Below are 20,177 nucleotides of genomic sequence, written 5' to 3'. Positions count from 1 at the left end.
TTGTATAGGAGGTTAAACTTCTGCTGCACTGCATTGGGTGTGTTGAACAGCCAGTGGTGAAGAGGACGAGGAGGAGGAAGAGTTCAGACAGATGTGAATAACGGTGCAGACATGTGATGCCTAAGTTGGTTTTGTGGGCGGGCCGCTGCAGCTCAGAGTGCTGCTCAACACCGAGGAGTCTCACTCTGCCTCTCTCTGCTCTGGATGTGAAGGAGACCATACGCAGCACACTATCTGAAAGGTAACCAACTCTCAAATCAAACTTGTATTATAACTCCTAGAATGTGGTGATTTGTGCAGCAAGAACACGTGTTTATATGAGGCTGATACTGAGAGCATGCGCAGGAAAATACTTCAGCTGCGACTTGTTGCATCTTGCTTACCTGCAATGGGAAACATATGATACAATCTAGGGTGTGTATATTTACATGCATGGTTTTCACAGTGATAGAAGAACAACCTTTTATTTCTTGTTATTGAATTATTTTTTTGAAATGTGCCTTTATATACAAATAAAATGCTGAATATAGGTGGAAAACTTAAACAAAACTAAATGAATTCATATTTATATGCTTGGTGAGTTTAAAGAAACGTTATTTATACTTTCTTCACTACTATAGGTCTACTCATTTTGTGCAGAGACAAAGAAATAATGTTTTCGAAAATGTTCCAAAAAGTATTTTCAGCACACTTTCCTAAAGATCGAATTGATCAACATGTATTTCTGTGTTTATTGTAAGTTTGTATTACTGTAACTGTGTTTAGTGTAGTGCGGTATGTGTGTGTGTAAATGTGTGGTGAAAGACTTATAGACTTTTGGCAAAGAATACACTTTTTTTTTTATTGTTCCAAAAACTATTTTCAGCCCAGTTTCCTGAAGATAATATTCTAATTTCTCCACACATTGTGTTTACTACTTTACTACTTGAGTGCAGCGTGTGTGTGTGTGTGTGTGTGTGTGCGCGCGTGCGTGTGTGTGTGTGTGTGTGTGTGTGTGTGTGTGTGTGTGTGTGTGTGTGTGTGTGTGTGTGTGTGTGTGTGTGTGTGTGTGTGTGTGTGTGTGTGTGTGTGTGTGTGTGTGTGTGTGTGGTGGCAGAAGGGTGCGGCAGGAGGCACACCCACCTTCACCGTCGATGAATGAACCTCTGGAGGCGCCAAAAACACAGCTATCACACTCACTTTTACTCTTGCTCGGTCTGAATTGTATTGAAGACGCTGATTTAGATTCTCACCAATAACTTACGTGTTATTCTTACGTGAACTTTATCCAAGTTTTTATTTTTCGTTGAATAGGTTGGTTGGTCAAATAGAAGGTGGTGACCTTAAATAATCAGCGTGTGGTTAGAGAGATTAAGTATCTTTTTAAGCTTTGTCTTGTGATTCTTTCGTCTCATCTGAAGGGAAATCTGGGGGAAAAGCTTAATACTTTGGTTCTTTTCAGTTTAAAAAGGTCAAATGCAAAGGTATATCTGGGAAGAACCTCTCGAAAACACACAACAGACACTAATACGAATCTATTACACACACAATGGCGTAGTTTGCTAACAGAACTAATCTTGTGCTTCGATCCTCGGGTCTCCTGTAAGTGGATTACGGGGAAATGAAGTTAGTGATGTTGTGTCATGACAACCAAACAAGCTGCGCACATGACCTCACTACCCGAGAAAAGCTTGTTTCCTGAACATCTACCTTTGTGTGTGTGTGTGTGTGTGTGTGTGTGTGTGTGTGTGTGTGTGTGTGTGTGTGTGTGTGTGTGTGTGTGTGTGTGTGTGTGTGTGTGTGTGTGTGTGTGTGTGTGCGTGCGTGCGTGCGTGCGTGCGTGCGTGCGTGTGTGTGTGTGTGTGTGTGTGTGTGTGCGTGAGTATGTGTGCGTGCGTGTGTGTGTGTGTCCCTCCCCTGCTGTCAGTATGAAAAGTGACTGTACAGAGGAGCCTGATGCTCTCACATCCTGTTTGCTGTCCTGATGTGTGAGCCTATTTTCAGCCCCTCCTCCACTTTGGGAAGTGCTTGTGGGATGCTGTCGTGTTTTCCATGCTGTGCCACAAAAATACATTTTTCCACACTATGCTTTTGTATCTTTTCTCTCTTTTTTTGTTTGCCATTTTCCTCCCTTATTTCTTTCCTAACTTGATTCCATGAGCAGCAATGGCGGCAGGATTGATTTTTCCATTACGACCCCTCAGCATACGTTTGTTTATATATATTTTGAGTGGTTTACATGAAGCGTAATTTCTACCCTGACTTTAAAGCTGGAGTGGGAGTATTGAGCGGGAGGAGAGGGAGAAGACAACTGATGGAAAAGAGAGGGAGTAGCCGCCCAAATGAGACTATGAGGAGGGAAGGGAAAGAGAGGGAAGGAAAGAAAGAACTTGGCAAAAGCGACAAAGTTAGCCGTTGTTCAACAGCAGCCAGACTGCAGCACATCTGGAAAGCATCAGTAAGTTGGAAAACAAGAATAAAGGGAGGAGGGGTGAATGAGAGGGGCCGGGTGGTGACTCACTTTCCTGCTATTCCACTCCATCACTGTGTTTGAACTGTGTGTCCTTCTGTGGCCTGAGACACAGGGCTTCCCCCGTGTTTCTCCCTCTTTTCACTCCCCTCCTTCCCCTCCCTCTTGGCTCCAAGTGAGTCATCCTGCAGGAGTTTCAGGGGTGTCTTTTTCCATTTCTTACACTTTCTGTTCTCGCCTTTCTATTCATACCTCGCCTCCAGTTCAGGTTTTTGCCTCCCCAGCCTCGACCATTTTATAGCTGTCTAATGAGACTAATGTAAACAGGCCCTTTCCCTGTGTTTATAACCATCTCTCTGTGTAAACTGGGAACAGGGAATGCAGCACTCGAGGAGCCAAGTGGGTGATGGGTGTTGGGAGAGATGGGAGGAAAGACAGTCTATGGAGGAGGGTTTCTGCACGGGGAAAATGTCCATCTTCTCGTCTTTTTGTGTGTGGAAATCGTGTTTTTCTGAAAGCCTCAAAAGCTAGAAAAAAAACTTGTACTAGTATTGAGTTCATCCTGAAATATAAAGAAAAGCAAAACATGTTAAGCAACAAACATGCGCCACTAAAAGTCCTTCAGAATCAAACAGCAGACGCTTCTTAGATAGACGCCATTTTGCACCATCATTCAATAGAAATCCCTTTAGGAGGAGGAAGGCGTCGTCTGTACATCGCGAGCTCATTACATCACATGCATCGGTACACAACAGTTGGCGTTTTGAGTCAGATTGAAAAACTGGAAATACCCTTGACTGCTTTGCAATGGGCAAGGTCGTTGTGAAACCTTACTTATTGTCTGGGGGCATTTTGTCAGCTCTTTTGGAGCCACACATTTCAGGATGTGGGGAGAAATAAATAATAATAATAATAATAATAATAATAATAATAATGGGTTTCATTTATAAAGCACTTCATATTTGATTTCAAATCCCGAAGTGCTACAAAAGTGGAAAAAAGGAAAAGCAGACTGAAAATATACATCTTATAATCATTAGCTCATCAAAAACATTTAAACATACAATTAAAAAAGTTATCAGTCCAAAAACAATGCTAGGTTTCAGATTTGCTGTTTCTCCCTGTCGTTGTCATTTGAATATTTGAAGTTATTCACCTCTTCGCCGTTTTTAATAATATAAAAAAATACAAGTCAACAAAAAATCTAGCTAAATCACACTCCAATGTGAGCTTAAAAAAGAGACTGTGTGACTTTTAAAAGAGGAAATCGCACATTCTTGCAAATGAACAGTTAATTTCATTGGCAGTAAAACATACCCTTGCTCAATCCAACAGACTCGGGTTTGGTCAGTGGTTTGTTGACTTTATGACTCTTTTCCACTTTTACTACTGGAACAATTAACTATAAATTTCACTCGTGGTCACAATTTCTACTATTCAGCTCAATGCACTCAGTAGATGAAACTGTTACGACGGAAATGATTAGCGACGAAACTCGTGGCAAAAACATATGTTTTGAGGAGCTGCATCTTTAAAGGGGACCTATCATGCAAAATACACTTTTTGATGTCTTTTATACATAAATATGTGTCCCCGGTGCGTCGGGGAACTCACGCAGCGTCAGAAAATAAAACCCTCTCTCTTTTCCTCCGTACCCAAATCTTTTAAAAACGGGGGTACAACGAGCGGATACAGATTTGCTGCTGATATGACGTAATTTCGGCTGGACAGAAAGTTGCTATCAGAAACAATGCCTGATGTGTTTTGGACGTCTTTGTTTACATTAGCAAGCCTCGCTAACACTCAGAGCTAACCTGTCCTAGAGAGCACATGTGTTTACAAAGCAGGAAATAAAGAAAGGAACTCACCTTGTGATAAACCCGCAAGAGAAAAAGCATTTGAGCTCCATACTATTTCAGAAATAATCCTTGATGTGGTTTAGAACAGGATGGCGTTTTATCACAACAGAATTTAACTTTATCTCCGGTAGAATTCGCATTAGGCATTAGCTCCGCCTCCTCTTTCTTTTCCGTTTCTGAAACAGAGGGGTTTGAGGGATGTCTAAAATGCATGATCTGTTTGTATTTTGAGCAAAACACATCATAGACATGTTTTTATATATTTTGACATATCCGAGACCCATAATATATGCCTTAATAGCATGATAGCTGCAATTTAAGTCATTTAGGACATGCTCGTTGGTTAAAGATAATTCAGGAAGTGAAATAAATCACTAACTAAAGAAGAACTTGACAAGACAGTTGAAGGAAGGAAGGAAGGAAGGAACTTACTGTAGGAAGGAAACTTACAGAAAAAACTCTATTAGTTACATTTACAATAGTTAGCGGTGAAGTATTGAGATATCTTTAAGCCCCTGAAAACATGGTGTCTATTTATCTCATTGAAACTAAAAATGTTGAAATAAAACTTTACAAATGAGCTACGCCCAATTCAAATAGTGCAGAAAAACATCTTTGGAAATAACTAAAAACTTTTCAGGTTTAGCAGAATTGGTTTAGTTTCCTTTAAAACCCAGGCTCTCGTTTAGGGATATCTTTCCAAGGCCTTAAAATGCAGAACATTTATTTAAATAAAAAACAGAATTAAAGGTTTAGGAATGAAAATCTAAGGTCCCAGTCTCATCCAACAATGCAACAATAACATACATAAAACATAAAACAATAACAATTAGAGTAAACATATAAAGGGAAATAGTATAGTGCAAGACAAGGTTGACCAATATGCAAGTACATGCAGAAATAACTCAATTATATTGATGTAAATTAGAATAAGATCAACTAAATAGTCAAATCAAATACTGCACAGTGGAATAAAATACTGCATATTGAAACAATTGATAAATACATTTGTGAGCTGTAAAAATATGCTTTAAGCCTTCTTTTAACACCCCACTGCACCAGATTGTAAGCCTTGTTAGGATGTTCAGATGTGTGTGTGAATAGATCCTGGGAGTGGAATAAGTGATGAGGGCCATGTTTAGAGCTCGATGACAGACTCACACTGCGGGGTCGGTGAAGGCTGCAACGCCACGCCCGTCAGAGGACATGAGCATGGAGGAATGTCCGAGAGAGAAACAGTGTGCACTCAGTGCAGGAATGCCGTGAGAAATCAGTCTGATAGGAGGCAGAAAGCACCACAGAAGAAGAGAGGGAGCGTTCAGCAGATGGTAAATGTGCTGTTACGACTGTGACAACAGTGCAGTCAATATTTGTGGCTTTAAATTGCGTTTTCATGCTTTCACTTGTTGTTTTAACCATTCATGAAAATACAATAACAGCACTGTGTGTTGTAGAAAAAATGGCCGTCATGTGGTTGTATGTATCTAGAGATCTGCAAAACAGACTTTCGTGGTCTCTGGTTATGGTAATTGTTAGTGAATTGTATTGTGATCTGCATGTGCGTGTTTAACATTAACATCCCTTTGTTTTGACTTGGTATTGTATTACTATTTCAGCACCTTGAGACTCTGAGATAGGACATATTATGCTAATTTTCAAGTTCATATTTGTATTTTGTGCCTCTTCTGTTACTTTAATGTTCAAAAATGGCTCTTTTTTCATCCACGTCTGAGCTCGGTCTGCTCTGATTGGTTAGCTGGCCAGCTCTGTTGGGATTGGTCAACCGCCAAAAGATGTCCCGCCCCTTATCCTATCACGTACAATATGTTGGAGCGCTAACCAATAGAAGCGCAAGTGTTACATAATGATGTCACTATATTATGGAAGTACACATAGGAATCCAATGGAGGCGTTTCAGGCAGTGTGTGGGAGAGAAACTCCTTTTGGGATTTTAGCCTTTGCAGCCCATTTACATGCACTACCCAAACATGATAAAAGGGGACTTAAAATGTAATGGCAACTCTAGTCTGGTCTTGCTTACTAATTATTTTTCAATTTCTTTTCGTCTTACAGTTTCTCTGCCTTCTCTGGGTGGCTGAAATCCGAGGAAGTGATTCCCTATAGGACGAGACTCCTCTCTCAGGAACAATTTCCTCTTCTCGCATCACCTACCACATCATGGCTGTAGTTCTCCACTCCAGCCCCATCTTTTGGACACGGCTGGCCGCCGTGATCTTCTCCTGCGTGGCCTTCTCCGTGGCCGTGCATGGCGGCCAGCTCTCCCACGGTACCGGGGACTGGTGCATCTTCTGCTGGGCCTTCGGTTTTGCCGGGTCCCTCCTCGTCATCCTGGTGGAGCTCTTCGGCCTGCAGACCAGAGCCCCTGTGTCCTGGAAGAACTTCCCCATCACCTTCGCCTGCTACGCCGCCCTGTTCTGCCTGTCCGCCTCCATCCTCTTCCCTCTCTATTATCTCAAGGGCTCCGTTGGCCAAAGCCAAACCCGCGACTACCGCATCGTGTCGACCGTCTTCTCCTGCCTGGCCACCATCGCCTACATCAGCGAGGTGAGCATGAGCAAGGCGCGTCCGGGAGAAGTTGCCGGCTACATGGCGACCGCTCCAGGCCTCCTGAAAGTCTGCGAGACCTTTGTGGCCTGCATCATCTTCGTCTTCGTCAGCGACCCCGTGACTTACGACCGTCACGACGCACTCAAGTACTGCATGTCGGTCTACTGCATCTGCTTCATCCTGTCGGCGGTCATCATCCTGCTCTGCATAGGCGAGTGCACCGGCTGCCTTCCCTTCCCCTTTGCACGCTTCCTGTCCTCCTACGCCCTGCTGGCTGTGGTCCTCTATCTGTCGGCGACTATCATCTGGCCCATCTTCAACTTCGACCCCAAGAATGGAGGGACGAAAAATAGGCCCAACAACTGCAGCAACGCGCAGGGTTTGTGTGTGTGGGATAAGAACATGGCCGTGTCTGTGCTCACGGCGGTCAACTTCGTCCTTTACCTGGTCGACCTGATCTACTCTTCCCGCCTGGTGTTTGTGAATGCTTGAAGGGAAGTGAAAGGGTTTTGAGCTGGCAGTATGCACCAAATAAAATGGAATATGGCAGGTTTTCAAAGGCCAAATGTCAAATACAGTGCTGCACGCATGTGCAAGTGTAATCACTGCAACTCTGATCTGTTTGTATAATGGCATCCGATTCTCACACTCGATGCAGAAGAGTGTAGAGTTATACCATAACTGTAGTTTTTTGCAGAATTGCAGTCTGGTTTGACATTATTTGGTGATGGAATTTAAAATAAAAGGATTTTATTTCACTATATTTCTGGAGAAGTTGAAGTTGCACCTGTGTAATGTTAGACCCAGGATGTAGAGATAATGTGAAAGTGACATTTATTTTTTAGAGATATCAATAATATACCTAGGCAATCAAACCAGATCTTGTGTTATTTTTACCAAGACTTTGCCTGTGCAAACCTGCCACATTTAATTTTGAGTGAAGTATACTGCTTAGGACCATGGAGAGAAAGAGAAAAGAGGAATTCGATGGCTATGTTTACAAATACAACAATATTCCCTTATCATAACATACCAAGGCTTTCTGCTCATAAATGTCAAACCTTGCTTGACTCTCTATTTTGAGAGACCTGAATGTAATTGCATTTTAAATGCAAGTAATTGCCCAATACAGTATTTCATGTAGATGTTCTGGAGTAAGCTATACAAATTATCTCACAGACAAGAATGTTAAAAATAATACATGCTACTGTAACGGCCAAATACTGTGCATGTAAACATAGTCTGTGATGACAAATGAAGAAATACAAAAGAAATTGGCGGCTTATTATTGTGTTTTTGTTAGATTTCTTTGCATGATGTATACAGGAAGTTGGTGCTCATAAGCTTGTGCTCAATTTGATAAAAAGTTACTACCAATCTTTATTGAAAGCCATACAATTTAAAATCCAAGACTTTAAAGAAAGTTTCATTTCTGTTTTTCAATTTGTTTTGTTTTCCAAAAAGGAGGAAGACCAGCTGATCAGATTGTATCATTCTTGTAATTTGTACACCAATTCTGTCTCGGTGTATCTGCAGGCTACAATCAATGGTTAGAATATATGTGGAAAGAAAACGTGGAAGATTTGGTGCTTAAAGTAATTAAAGTATGTTTTTTTTAATGCCTTTTAAACGTCTGTTGGATCAAAAATATCTAATCATCTATAAACACCCTACTCATGTATGTCAATTGGGTCTATTGGTTTTGTACTGCTGTAATAAATACTCAGAGAAAGTTACTAAAATGGATGCTTCTCTCTCTCTAGAAGTGGTTAGTGTTATATTCTTAGCTTTTTTATATTCCACTGTTCGTGTTTCAATTGTGCATACCACATCAGTGTTGTAGGAGAACATAATCTATTGTTTCAATAAACCACATGTTAAACAGATGAGAGTGTGTTTTGTGTTGTTGCCAAACATGTTATCAAGTTGTGTGATTGACCTACAATTTGGTGCGAATATTCATAGTGCTAGGAGGATTAATCCCATTGTTGTTGGCAACCCCTTGCTTGTGATTAGTAAGCACCACAGGCAGGTCAATTATTTCATATTTTCAGTGAAATACCTCAGCATTTACTTTACAGGAATTGGCCCCAAATGTTGTCAAACAACGTTTCCGAATGTTGTTTTAGTTCCACTTTTGGTTCTCTGCATTGCTCTCAATGGCCAAAACAGCTCATGACAAAGATGCACAAAGAAAAGTAAGAACAGACAGAACTCACAAGTGATATACATGAATTAACTTATCTGGTTGTTTGAACTGAAAGTAAACCGAGTATAAATCAGCATCTGCTCAATGCACACTATTTATATGTCCCTGTTTACTTTATCTCTCACCACACTCTTTCCTCACCTCCTCCCTTCGCTGCCAGATGCCCTCCCGCTCTCGGCAGACCCCAGAGCTGCCTTCAGGGGCCGTAATACGTCTCTGGCACCAAAGACTGTGAGGAGGATTGAGTAATGGGCGGAGTGAAACCACAGTACACACATTCAAGTTGTCCATAAATCTCTGGCCTGGAGAAGAGACAGCAACAACGCCCAGCTCTGAAACAACAACATAACATGGAGTTTCTTTTGTTCAAGGAATGGTTGTATCCTCTGTCATAGAAACATGGATACTGTAATGTATCTTTTTGTTTCACCATATACTATAGCCTACTATATATATGTTGGATATTTTAAATAGTCTTTGTGGTTTATTTTTTTACATTCTGGGCTACGGATCATATAACATATCAGGACTGTAATCTAAAAAACATTTTAAATAACACTATCTGTATCTTATTGTGAGTATAAACATTATTCCAATGCTGCTGAAGTGGAAATTGAATTGCCACAAGACTACCAGGTTATCTCTTGACTGTCCGAGGGAACAATGTTGTTTCTATATGATAACGGCAAGAGTCTGCTTCTGTCTGTTTTACACCATCTCCCAGTAAGCTTTGCTTCTGTTGTGTACAGCGAGAAGTCGTGTGATGCGAGGCCTTCCTAATCTCTTTAGATGACTAAATGAATTCTTGGCCTTCCCACTTTGACCCAGAGAAAGAACAAAGAGCATAATTCATCAGCAGGCAGATCACGCAGACTGCCCCCCCCCCCCCCCGGGTCGACGCTCGCGACACAGAGGGCCTCATCATATAGTTGGCCAGGGGCGGCCCTGTTCATCAGCATGACAAAACTATAGCTTGATACAGTTTCCAAATGAGAGAGGCCATAGAAAGAAACACAGCATCTTCTTTCCATTCCTAAAGCGGATGTGTCGCTATCAACATATCTGAGACTCAAGTGTGTAACAACAAGCACACTTGAATAGCATCAAAGTGTTAAGCTAAAAACATACGACGCATTAAAATAGACACACAGATGTGGAAAGGCCCGCCATTCCTCCAGTACCAAGGTTTATGTATATTCCCACATACTCTTTCCAAGCCAAGAGTCTCAATAGCAAACAGATGTAACAGTATCAAAGAGAAGTGACTTTGTGGGATTGGCTCTTTTATTTCAACACATTTTCATCCTCTGACCTGCTTTGACTCTTTCCTGTGTTGTAAGTGTTACTAATCTCCTGTTATCCACGGGTTTGAAACGGGAACTTTACCCATTTTGCTCATAAAGTTCGGTTAATTTGTCATGGGGAGCACTACTCTGTTTCTATGAATCAATAACAAGTGGTTTTGATGTGGAGCAGCAAAGAGGAAGTCACGCAGTGTCCAGCATATGATGCTTCCTAAAAGGATTTTTTGTTTTATTGTGCGGTTTCATTACAGAATTAACAAATCAAATGTTAAATTGTGAGCTTTTAGAGGTGCTGATAGGGGTGGAATATGATACCTGTGGGCAGTCCGGCTATTTTCCTGTTTCCAGTCTTTATGTTATGCTAAGCTAAATAGCTAACTAGCTTAACCATTAGGTGATATTCTTATGTAACTCTCTTATTTACCAAAATGTCAAACTATTCTTCCAATTCTGTTTCCTTTGCGTCAACACTTTTAAAATCCTCTCTATTACCCACATTCAAGATTTTAGTTCACAGTTTTCAATGCTAAATTACCAGTAGCTAATTTGCATATCTTAGCATGCTAACACACTAAAGCTAAGCAAACATGAAAAACATAATACTGCTTAACATTGGTCAGCGTCTAGTGTTATATACATTTTTATTTTAAACGTATTAAATGCAAAATTATGTTGTATATATTTAAGTTTATTTTAGAACCCGTGTTGCCTGCTGTGGTTTGCTGAAATTGTTTTTTTATGTGTGTTCAATCACACTGTACCATTGATATCACTGCCACTCTGCCAGTACTAAAAAAGATAACAAATGATTAGCTTTATTAGCATTAGCATGAGTTGGTATCTTAGTGTTAGAATCAGAGAGTTTACCAGTAGATCAGCGTAAGAAGTATAACACTATAGTTTGTATTATGGTAAACTATCTTTACATTATGTATAAAGCAGACAGCTGCAGCTCTGTAAGATTCCCACATTCCTCAGGGATCCTATAGTTAGGGATCCTATAGTTAGCTCCTCTTTTGGGACTGTAGCTTTTCAGCGACGGAGGCCAGGTTTAGATTATAATGGACCATTACGTTTTCCCATGGGCTCGCTCTTTATAGTCTTACACAGGCATTCCCATTAGTGATGTGTCGGCTGCGAACGAGAATGACGGGAACAGGTGTTGTGTCACATTATGCCTCCCCGTCATGAAATGCCCCCCTTGTCACGGGAACGCGCATTTCTAAATGACACGTTTACACCTCTAAATGACATGTTTACACCTTAAAACGATGTTTAAAACGAAAAGTAAACGTTCAGGGTTTTTATTAACGGTAATTTTCAGACTGTGAGTTGTTTAGTGGTAGCTCATAGTCTTGATTCTTCTGGTTTAACTTTTCGCTCCGTATTTGAGATGTCGAAATTCATTCGTCACTTCCTTTTCAGTTTTAGTTTTTTAAAATCTTTTTTTATCATTATTGTTACGTCCTGTCTGTATAAACGTGCTTTAAAATGTATTGTTTAATTTTACATAGTTGTCATCTAATAATCAAAATATATGTTTACAAATGTTGCATAGTCTTTGTCAGCATATTATTATATACGCTATGCGTACAAAATAAAAGTGTGACATTCATGAAACTTGCTCCATTTATAGTCCGAGAACCATACCCTGAAAAATGCTTGAGGGTGGGATTAAGAGAAACCTCTTTTGGGGGGGGGGCATTTTATGACAGGCCTGGCCATCACAATATGCCCCTCCTTGCTATTTTACAAAATAAAAGTGTGACATTCATGAAACTTGCTCCATTTATTGGTACCAGTCCGAGAACCATACCCTGAAAAATGCTTGAGGGTGGGATTAATAGAAACCTCTTTTTTGGGGGGGGGGGGCATAATGTGACACAACACCGGCTCTCGCCCGCGAACGAGCCGGTTGTTTTTTTTTGCGAAGGGATCTCGATCGGCATGAAGGCACATTATGCAATGTGCAATGTGCCCATTATCCCGCTTATTACACGGCCACATTCTCAACAAAGTAACGACATGACTCCCAATATTAATTGAAATGCTTTTATGGATTTAGAAAATGATTTTATTGATTTAAAAAATAGTTTTATGCAGGGGCGTCGCCTGGACCTGGAAACATTCGGGGCTTAGCCCACAGTGGCGGCGCTACAGTCAAATGTTCTACTGCAAGACTCCCCACACGCACATACACAATTGCGCCATCTGGTGTCACAAACGTGTGCCTGCATTAGCTTTGTTACGGCAATGGATTGTGGGAGATTCTCAAAGCACGTGAGGATCTCTTGAGGGTAAGGTGCCTGTATTATCTCGGTGGACAAAATGTATGTTTTTATTTTATAAGGACAATAACGTACTGTTATTGTTGTTTAATGCTCAGTCACAGCAACATGTTTTTTGTGTGATTGGCTATTTGTTTTATATGATTTATCAACGTGATCATCAATAGCTAATCTGAGCACCAGAACCCAGCTCACGTGTCCTTTTATGCTGTCCATTGAAATGCAGGTATGTGAGTTTTGTACACCAGTTTATTTATGTGTAATGTTTCACATTGCTCCACATGATGCCTTGACTACAAAGATGATGTTTCTGCGCTTCTTCCTCTGCGTCACAGTTTCGGGAATATCAAGATCATTGCACAGGGCCTTGGTCTTGTCATAGACCTCATGTGCTTTCTCGTTACTTTGGTAATTTTTCAGTGTGTTCTCAACTGCTGTTTTGTAATCTACTGCCTGCACCAAGTCAATTGTTTCTTTCTGCAGGTATTTGTGCAGGCCCCGAGTGGTTGAGAGCAGTGTCTGGAAGCCCTGAGTGGTTGAGAGCAGTGTCTGGAACATGACAGCATGTAGATGGTACTGCATGTTCAAAGCTTGCTTTCCAGTCCCTTTGCTAGAGGGGCTGAAAGGCTCCCTAAAGTCTTGATCAAAGCAGGGAGGTCTTTGACATGCCCAGCGAACAAGTTGTTTGTCCCCTACCTCTAGCTGTTTCTGAAATGTTTGCAATCTCTGATGGTGGACAAGAGATGTGGAGAAGAACGAGTAGAGACACTCCAGTAGATCAACGCAGGTATGTGAGTTTTGTACACCAGTTTGTATAAGTTTAATGTTTCACACTGCTTGTGAAAAATATACTACCACTATACGATCACTGATGTTTTGTTGTTGACTGGACACTTATTTTGTAAAAGAGATAGCATGAGAGGATCTCTTAAGCAATGCAGCTCACGTGTCCTTTTTATATGCTGTCCATTGAAATGCAGGAAAGTAATCACCAGGTCTGAGTGATCTGTTGCCGAGGGGACACTACACCGGAGTTACATAAGCAGAGATAAAGTGCTATTTTGGGGGGAACTCACCTCCTCTGGGGTCCCCCAGGAAGATTTTTTTTAAATGTTGAAGTTAAAAGCACCAATCTTGTGCACTTTGAGAGCAACATCAAGAGATATGGATACATCTCTCAACACCCAGATGTCAAAAAGAAATCAAAGAATCAGAATCAGAAACGGGTTTATTATTTAAAAATACTTCATTTTCCAATTAAATCATAAACGATGTCAAATTATTAGAAGTTGTTAGTAATCAGATTAAACAGAAAAAAGGGATGGAAGGAGGAAATAATAATCCCTCATCTCTTGCTGTTTGCGGTTGAAATGATCTCTTTTTCTGGCCAAACATGCTGGATGGAAAGCAGTGGTGTCTCACTTGCCTTGGCCCTGTATCCGCAGTCCCTAAATCAGTCATGTTACTCATTGACTCTTGTCTGTTCTGGTGTTCCTGTTCATTGTTGTCTCCATTGTCGTTCTTGTCTGTTGTATCTCCTTCTTGTGTGTCCCTTTCTCCTGTTCTCCATCCTCTACTCCGTTTGGCTCATCTGTGATGACTGTGTAGGTAAACACAAACAAGTATGTAAGTCAATCAGTTTCCAGCTCTGTCAAATAAATGAATTTCAAGATACACAAATGTGTCTTCATTAAAATGAGTGTCACCACACTGTCACAAAATGTAATACTAACCAATTGAAAATAGTTACATGTACATTGGAAACCTCTTGTAGATATCACTGTTAGAGTAGTTATCTGCCAATAGGACAGAATCATTCCTATACACATGCAGTTTGAGTAATTCACTTAATATATTCACTTAAAACTTTAATATAGTCATTTTCACTTAATACTCTAATATAGTCATCTTTCTGCATTCAACACTAAGGAAAGCTGTACAATTTGACATGATGATGAGGAAAAAAGGCCTCCGACAATGCAGATCATTTTTTGATCATATCAATTTTAAGATGGGGGTCAAGGCTTAATATTTGGGAGCATAGTGTCCCTTGCCCCTTTCAGGAGCCCCACTGGATTAGCTTTGATCTGAAATATGTGTATAACAAGCTTGTTAACTGGCTGTCCATCTCATAATGTTCACATAGAAACTAGCTGTCAATAGGAAATATCAATCAGGAGAATTATATTTTCATGCAAAATGTGTCACAAAAAGAGGTTGCACATTTAAATGCAGGTGTTGTTATGGCAACGTCAGTGGCCAGACAGCCACATGTACTGCTGCAAATACGTTCAAACATGCTGTCGACACGTAAAGCAGTGGCAACTATGCCACCATTTCAGCTGACTCTTTCTCAGAAATACCGTCACATAACATCCATATATATTTCAGTGCTAGGTTGATGCTTAGCTAAGCTAACTATGAAACACTTTAACTGGCAGGACTCAGGATCAACTACTACTGTGAGGTAGCTTCTAGCTTCATGTCGAACACAGACAGTAAGTCAACATTTCCCAGAGAGCTTTCTTTGAAATCACCAGGTAACGCTAAAAAACACAACATTTAGATTGTATGACAAAGTGTTTATTTAATATATCTGGCTAGCTATAGCTACTTGCTAACGGTTTAGCTTACACTCGCGATTCAAAGTAACGTCAACGTAGCTATAATTTATGCTTTGCTTACATGTTGACATAACTTGTAAGTTTACTGACAGGTACATACCTTGTTCACCTGGCTCAGGTGGTGGCTCTGGGGTTGTTGTTTGAGCCACCACTTGAGAATTGCCGTCTTTTTTATTAAAGAAATGTCTAATGTCCATCTTCAGAATCTCCGCGTCCGGGGCTGACAGTTTAAAGTTTAAACATTGTCACAGAGGAGAGGTGTACCTGTCAGCCAATAAAGCACGTTTATTTCCATGCAACTCTCTGATTGGTCTGGTGGCGTCGTCTTGCCTCTGTGTTGCATTCACTGAACATGGGAAATTACAATTCTACCGTCCGTCCTATAGGTAAAGTAGGTTAATGTATTATATTATTGAGGGAGAATTTGTCCGGGGCTAAAGAAAAAACATCCGGGGCTAAAGCCCCGGATGCCTACCCCAGGCGACGCCCCTGGGTATTGATTTAAATTGACATGCATCCGCTAAGAAAAGTAGTCCGTTGTTACAGTTTGAACTAAGGTAGCAACGGCAGGAACTGCTTCGATAGTGTTTTTGAGGAGCTTTTTGATTACAGATTTGAAAACATCGTTGCTTGCTTTAAAAGTAGCACAATTCATTATGTCAAACATTGGAAAGTATCTAGATATCCCTGCCCTAATGCCAAAGTAACTGGCAACTGAATATGTGTCGCCGTTTGATGTCTATGTCTGGACCGCTGCGTAAAAAGGAGGGTTTCTGCCCCGTTACTTCTCTTCTTACTTCTAATAAAACACTGACGGAGATCTCTTTTTCTCCCGCTCTTCTGACAGGGCCAGCAGCTGATCTCAGAGCACGCTCCCCTCTCCTGCAGGGGGGCGTGGTCAGCTGCAACTCACAGAATCAGCCCCCTGCAAAAACAGAGCTAGAAAGAAAATGCAGGATCTTTTTGGTATTTTGAAAAAAAAACTATATTTATATACTTTATATAGGTCGATACAGTAGCCCCTTTTTTGAAAAATAGTTTTTATAGGTGTTGCTATCTGTTTTGTGTAGCGTGGTTCTACAAGCAAGTCAATGCATTAATTGGATGGTATCAAAGAGTTACACGGGTCTGTAAATGCAATGAAAACAATTGGCCACAGCAAATCATTTATATTAAACATGTAATTTTTACTTTTGAATACTTCAGTACAAAAGATGTATTGAATAATTTAAGTGGTATATCTGTACACATATAAATCATTAGTCAAAACAGGGCTACATTTGATTTAATTAAAAGGTATAATATGTGGTCAACTGAAGAGCCGTTTGGGAGCCGAAAGAGCCGGCTCTTCTTGGGCCATCACTAATTCCCATTGGTGCTCCATTTGGCTGCTGTTTCATGAACCCGTATGTGTCAGTCAGGCACTCAGAGAACTGTGAGATAATTTTGATTATACCTCCCCCTGGTGACACTCTGAGGGACTTTGTTGTGCATCGTAGAGTCATTAATGTGGTGGGGTAGGTAATTTTGGAGAAACCAGTTTGAGTGCGCGAGAATTTGAAAATACACAGCCGGAAAAAATATGCCACTTCCTTACAGAGCCCCTCCTCCAACACACACGAACGCGCACATGACCAATGAGGGCACGAGGTACGTTTGTGCACAGATGGAAGGCTGACAGGCAGGTAGGCCATCCAGTTATTTAAAAAAAAGTATTAAAATGATTGTTCGTGCTTTTTACAGTACTACGGCTTCCACCGATGACATTTTGTATGGATTTTTTGTCAAAGCACTTAAGATATTCATTGCTATCGGGATGTTAAGAGCATTCCATGGAATATAACAACAAGTGTATCTCGAGCCGGTTTCTCAAACTTACCTACCCACCTTTAAATCAAGGTGTTTAGAAATATTTTTGATGGAAGATTTTCTGGACTGTACAAAATACAAAATAATATTCAACCTGAAAAATGATTTCAAATACTTATTTGTATACATCATTGTATTTGTCAAAGTTCAGGATAAAAACTTCAACTTTCAAATAAATTGTATTTTTTTTGAATGATCAAAACTTATGACCCTGAAATAGCTCCTAAATGCTGCTAAATTACTCACTGGAATACATAAAAAAAACATTCCACTGGGTCAATGAGTAACTTGAAGTCAGGTTGACCTTGCTTGTTCATTTCAAGGCTGGGAAACTATGTGACACAGATAATGCAATATCAAATAAAGGTGTATTTCTCTCAACTTCACATAAAACACCATGAGAGACGTACTCTATACATGGCTGCTGAGTTTTGACAGAATTTACGAGACTGTAATGAAATCTTTAAACAATATACAGTCTCAATAGTTGTAAGTAAACTTTAAGTTACTCAAAATGTAAGTAAAATAGATTATTTCTAAGGGTTTTCAAATAAGAGGAATGCCATTTATTGACACAACAAAAGGAGCTTTTCCACATTCTTCTTATTTTCTGAATTTGTGAAGGAAAACTTTGTATTTTTTTATATTTAAACGTGTTAAAATGTACAGCTATGTAAATTACAAAAGACAGAATTATTCTTTATTTTCTGCAATTTATCGTCTGAGTCAGTGGTGCTTAGTTCTTCCACTCAATTTGAACCAAAATCACTGCTTTCACTTTCAACGTTTGACTACCTTTCCTCACATGCAACCATAAGAAAAAATGAGCTTGAACTTCAGTAGTGAATGCCATGAATGAATCATGGCTCAGACTCTATAAACGAACTACAAGCCAGTACAGCAGCAGGGTCGCACGACTTCAACGTCACGCCAATTTAAGATCGTTTCAACTGACTTGCACTGAAACTGCACTTTGAACACTTTAAATATATTAACATTTTAAACTGTATACCCCGGTTATCTAGGCCCTTTTTTTGTTTGTTTTATGTATACATGTCACACTGTGGGAAACGATATTGCTGGATGTATAACACATGTAGAATTTTTGACAATAAAGCTGACTTTGACTTCCGCATGCTTGCATATTTTAACAAAGCTTTTCATTTTAGCCACACTGAATTTAACTAGAAGTCATGGCTGTGTCAATGACCAGTCTGATATCGTTTTACAAAGATGACAAGAAGATTGGAGATAGAGGAGAGAACCACTACAAGTCAGGACACGTACAACAGTGCAGCCTAGATGAAGGTGTGCTTACCGGTGTTGTCAGGGCTAGCACGAGGGACAAGGTGTATAGAGTGTCGGTGAGTAGTGATAGCAAGAGTACCGTTAACCTAGAGTTAATTTATTCACATTAGTGACATTAATTCCCATCAACAAATCCATTTTATGTGTCACATGAAATCTTTATTACAAATATTACACACCAGAAAACACAGAAATATCCATGAAATAAACATACAGTATAGGCTATAAACAATTAAAGGGATAATTGGGAAGGCATTACAAATGTAAATATATTTTAAATAATAAAACAATCCCACCACCACAGGTATCTACAGGAGAAGAGGGAATTCTCTCCACAGAATGTGAATGCCCATGTGGAGAATGGAAATGCAGTCATGCGGCTGCATTAGCCATCTTTGCCATCCACACTTTCAGCTGCACTGACACCCCCTGTCAGTGGAAGAAGCCAAAGGCAGCTAAACATACGCATTCAGTGGAGGAGCTATTTCCTCCAACCAATAACTCATTCAACCCGCTGACAAGAGAGCCCACCTCCGAAGATCGTGACTGGCTGAGGGACAGACTCGGGGGCAGGTTCTCAGGAATGTCTTGGCTTATCTCCCCCGCGCCAGAAGAGGAACACTACAGCTTGGAAACACTTGAAATTCTCAAATCTGTTGGGCATCAGGGACCTGAGGCAATTGTGGCAAGCATGGCATAGTCTGAGGAGCAACAGAGGGCAATTCAGGTGGCTACCACTGGTCAGCGAACCAACCCAAACTGGCATTTGTTCAGGAAAGGAAGGTTGACTGCCAGCAACGTTGGAGCTGTCCTGAGGTCAAAGCGTGTGACTGCTTCCCTTAGTGCCAGGGTGCTTGGGCAACAACAGGCCCTTGATGGTGTTTTGTCTGTACAGTGGGGGACTATGAATGAATGTGAGGGCGTCAGGGCATTCACCACTGCAACCCAGATGCAGGTCCATGAGTCAGGTGTGTGGCTCTCCCAATCAGGATTGTTGGGGGCATCTCCAGATGGTCCGGATCCGGTCCGCCTGTTGCTGACCCCTGCTTTAGACCTATACAACTGTCACGAAAACAGATAATGCTACTTCAGCGTCCTTTTGTCATGTAGATGTATTTTATTGCCTTTGCTGTTTGGCAATAATGAAATACGATGAGCCCATGCACTTTATAGCCACACTGCTCTTATTGTAGAAAGTACACATAGAAGGAAATAAGAGTTTTCAAGGTGAATAAATGAAATCTCAGTTGAGTGTTAAAGCAGTCACTCCAGGTGGCACTGTTCCTCAAGACAAATCTGCTCTCCTTGCAGAGGATCTAACAAACCATTTCTCATGCAAACCTTTCAAACAGCTGAAACAGACCCAGCCGGGTCACATCATCCTTTTTCAGGTCAAACTAACACACTTTCAGCAGCTCATCGTCTACTCAGATAGCAGATGGTTTGTTATATGAGTCATTTTCTCCTGCTCTCAAATTATTTCATTTAGCTAATACTCCTTAGTCTGGCAATACGGGAAACAAAATCTGAAAAATAATTGCTGCTATTTGGCAACACGGGATCCTGGCACCATTAGAAAAATGTGTTCCTACTGATGGATGGATTACGTTTCTGCTGGTGCAATTTTATATATTTTTTTATGTTTCATAATTGCATCTCTTAAAAAATATGAAAGATATATATTTTATATTACGAATAC

General features: G+C 40.5%; 1 protein-coding gene across 1 annotated transcript; it reads left to right on the top strand.

Annotated features, from left to right (window-relative positions):
• Nucleotides 1–134: 134 nt before the first annotated feature.
• On the top strand, nt 135–8,762 carry myadmb (myeloid associated differentiation marker b). Its single transcript, XM_034104653.2, has 2 exons — nt 135–241; nt 6,382–8,762. The coding sequence occupies exon 2, from the start codon at nt 6,487–6,489 to the stop codon at nt 7,366–7,368; it is 882 nt and encodes a 293-aa protein (XP_033960544.1). The 5' UTR covers nt 135–241; nt 6,382–6,486; the 3' UTR covers nt 7,369–8,762.
• Nucleotides 8,763–20,177: the final 11,415 nt, after the last annotated feature.

This window comes from Pseudochaenichthys georgianus, chromosome 17 (genome assembly GCF_902827115.2).
Source record: "Pseudochaenichthys georgianus chromosome 17, fPseGeo1.2, whole genome shotgun sequence".
Lineage (NCBI taxonomy): Eukaryota > Metazoa > Chordata > Actinopteri > Perciformes > Channichthyidae > Pseudochaenichthys > Pseudochaenichthys georgianus.
The sequence above is the reverse complement of the archived record's forward strand: the minus strand, read 5'-3'. Positions and strand labels throughout refer to the sequence as shown.

What these genes read in the sequence shown, in the direction of transcription:
- myadmb (XM_034104653.2), top strand. Translation starts at nt 6,487, where the DNA reads ATGGCTGTAGTTCTCCACTCCAGCCCCATCTTTTGGACACGGCTGGCC.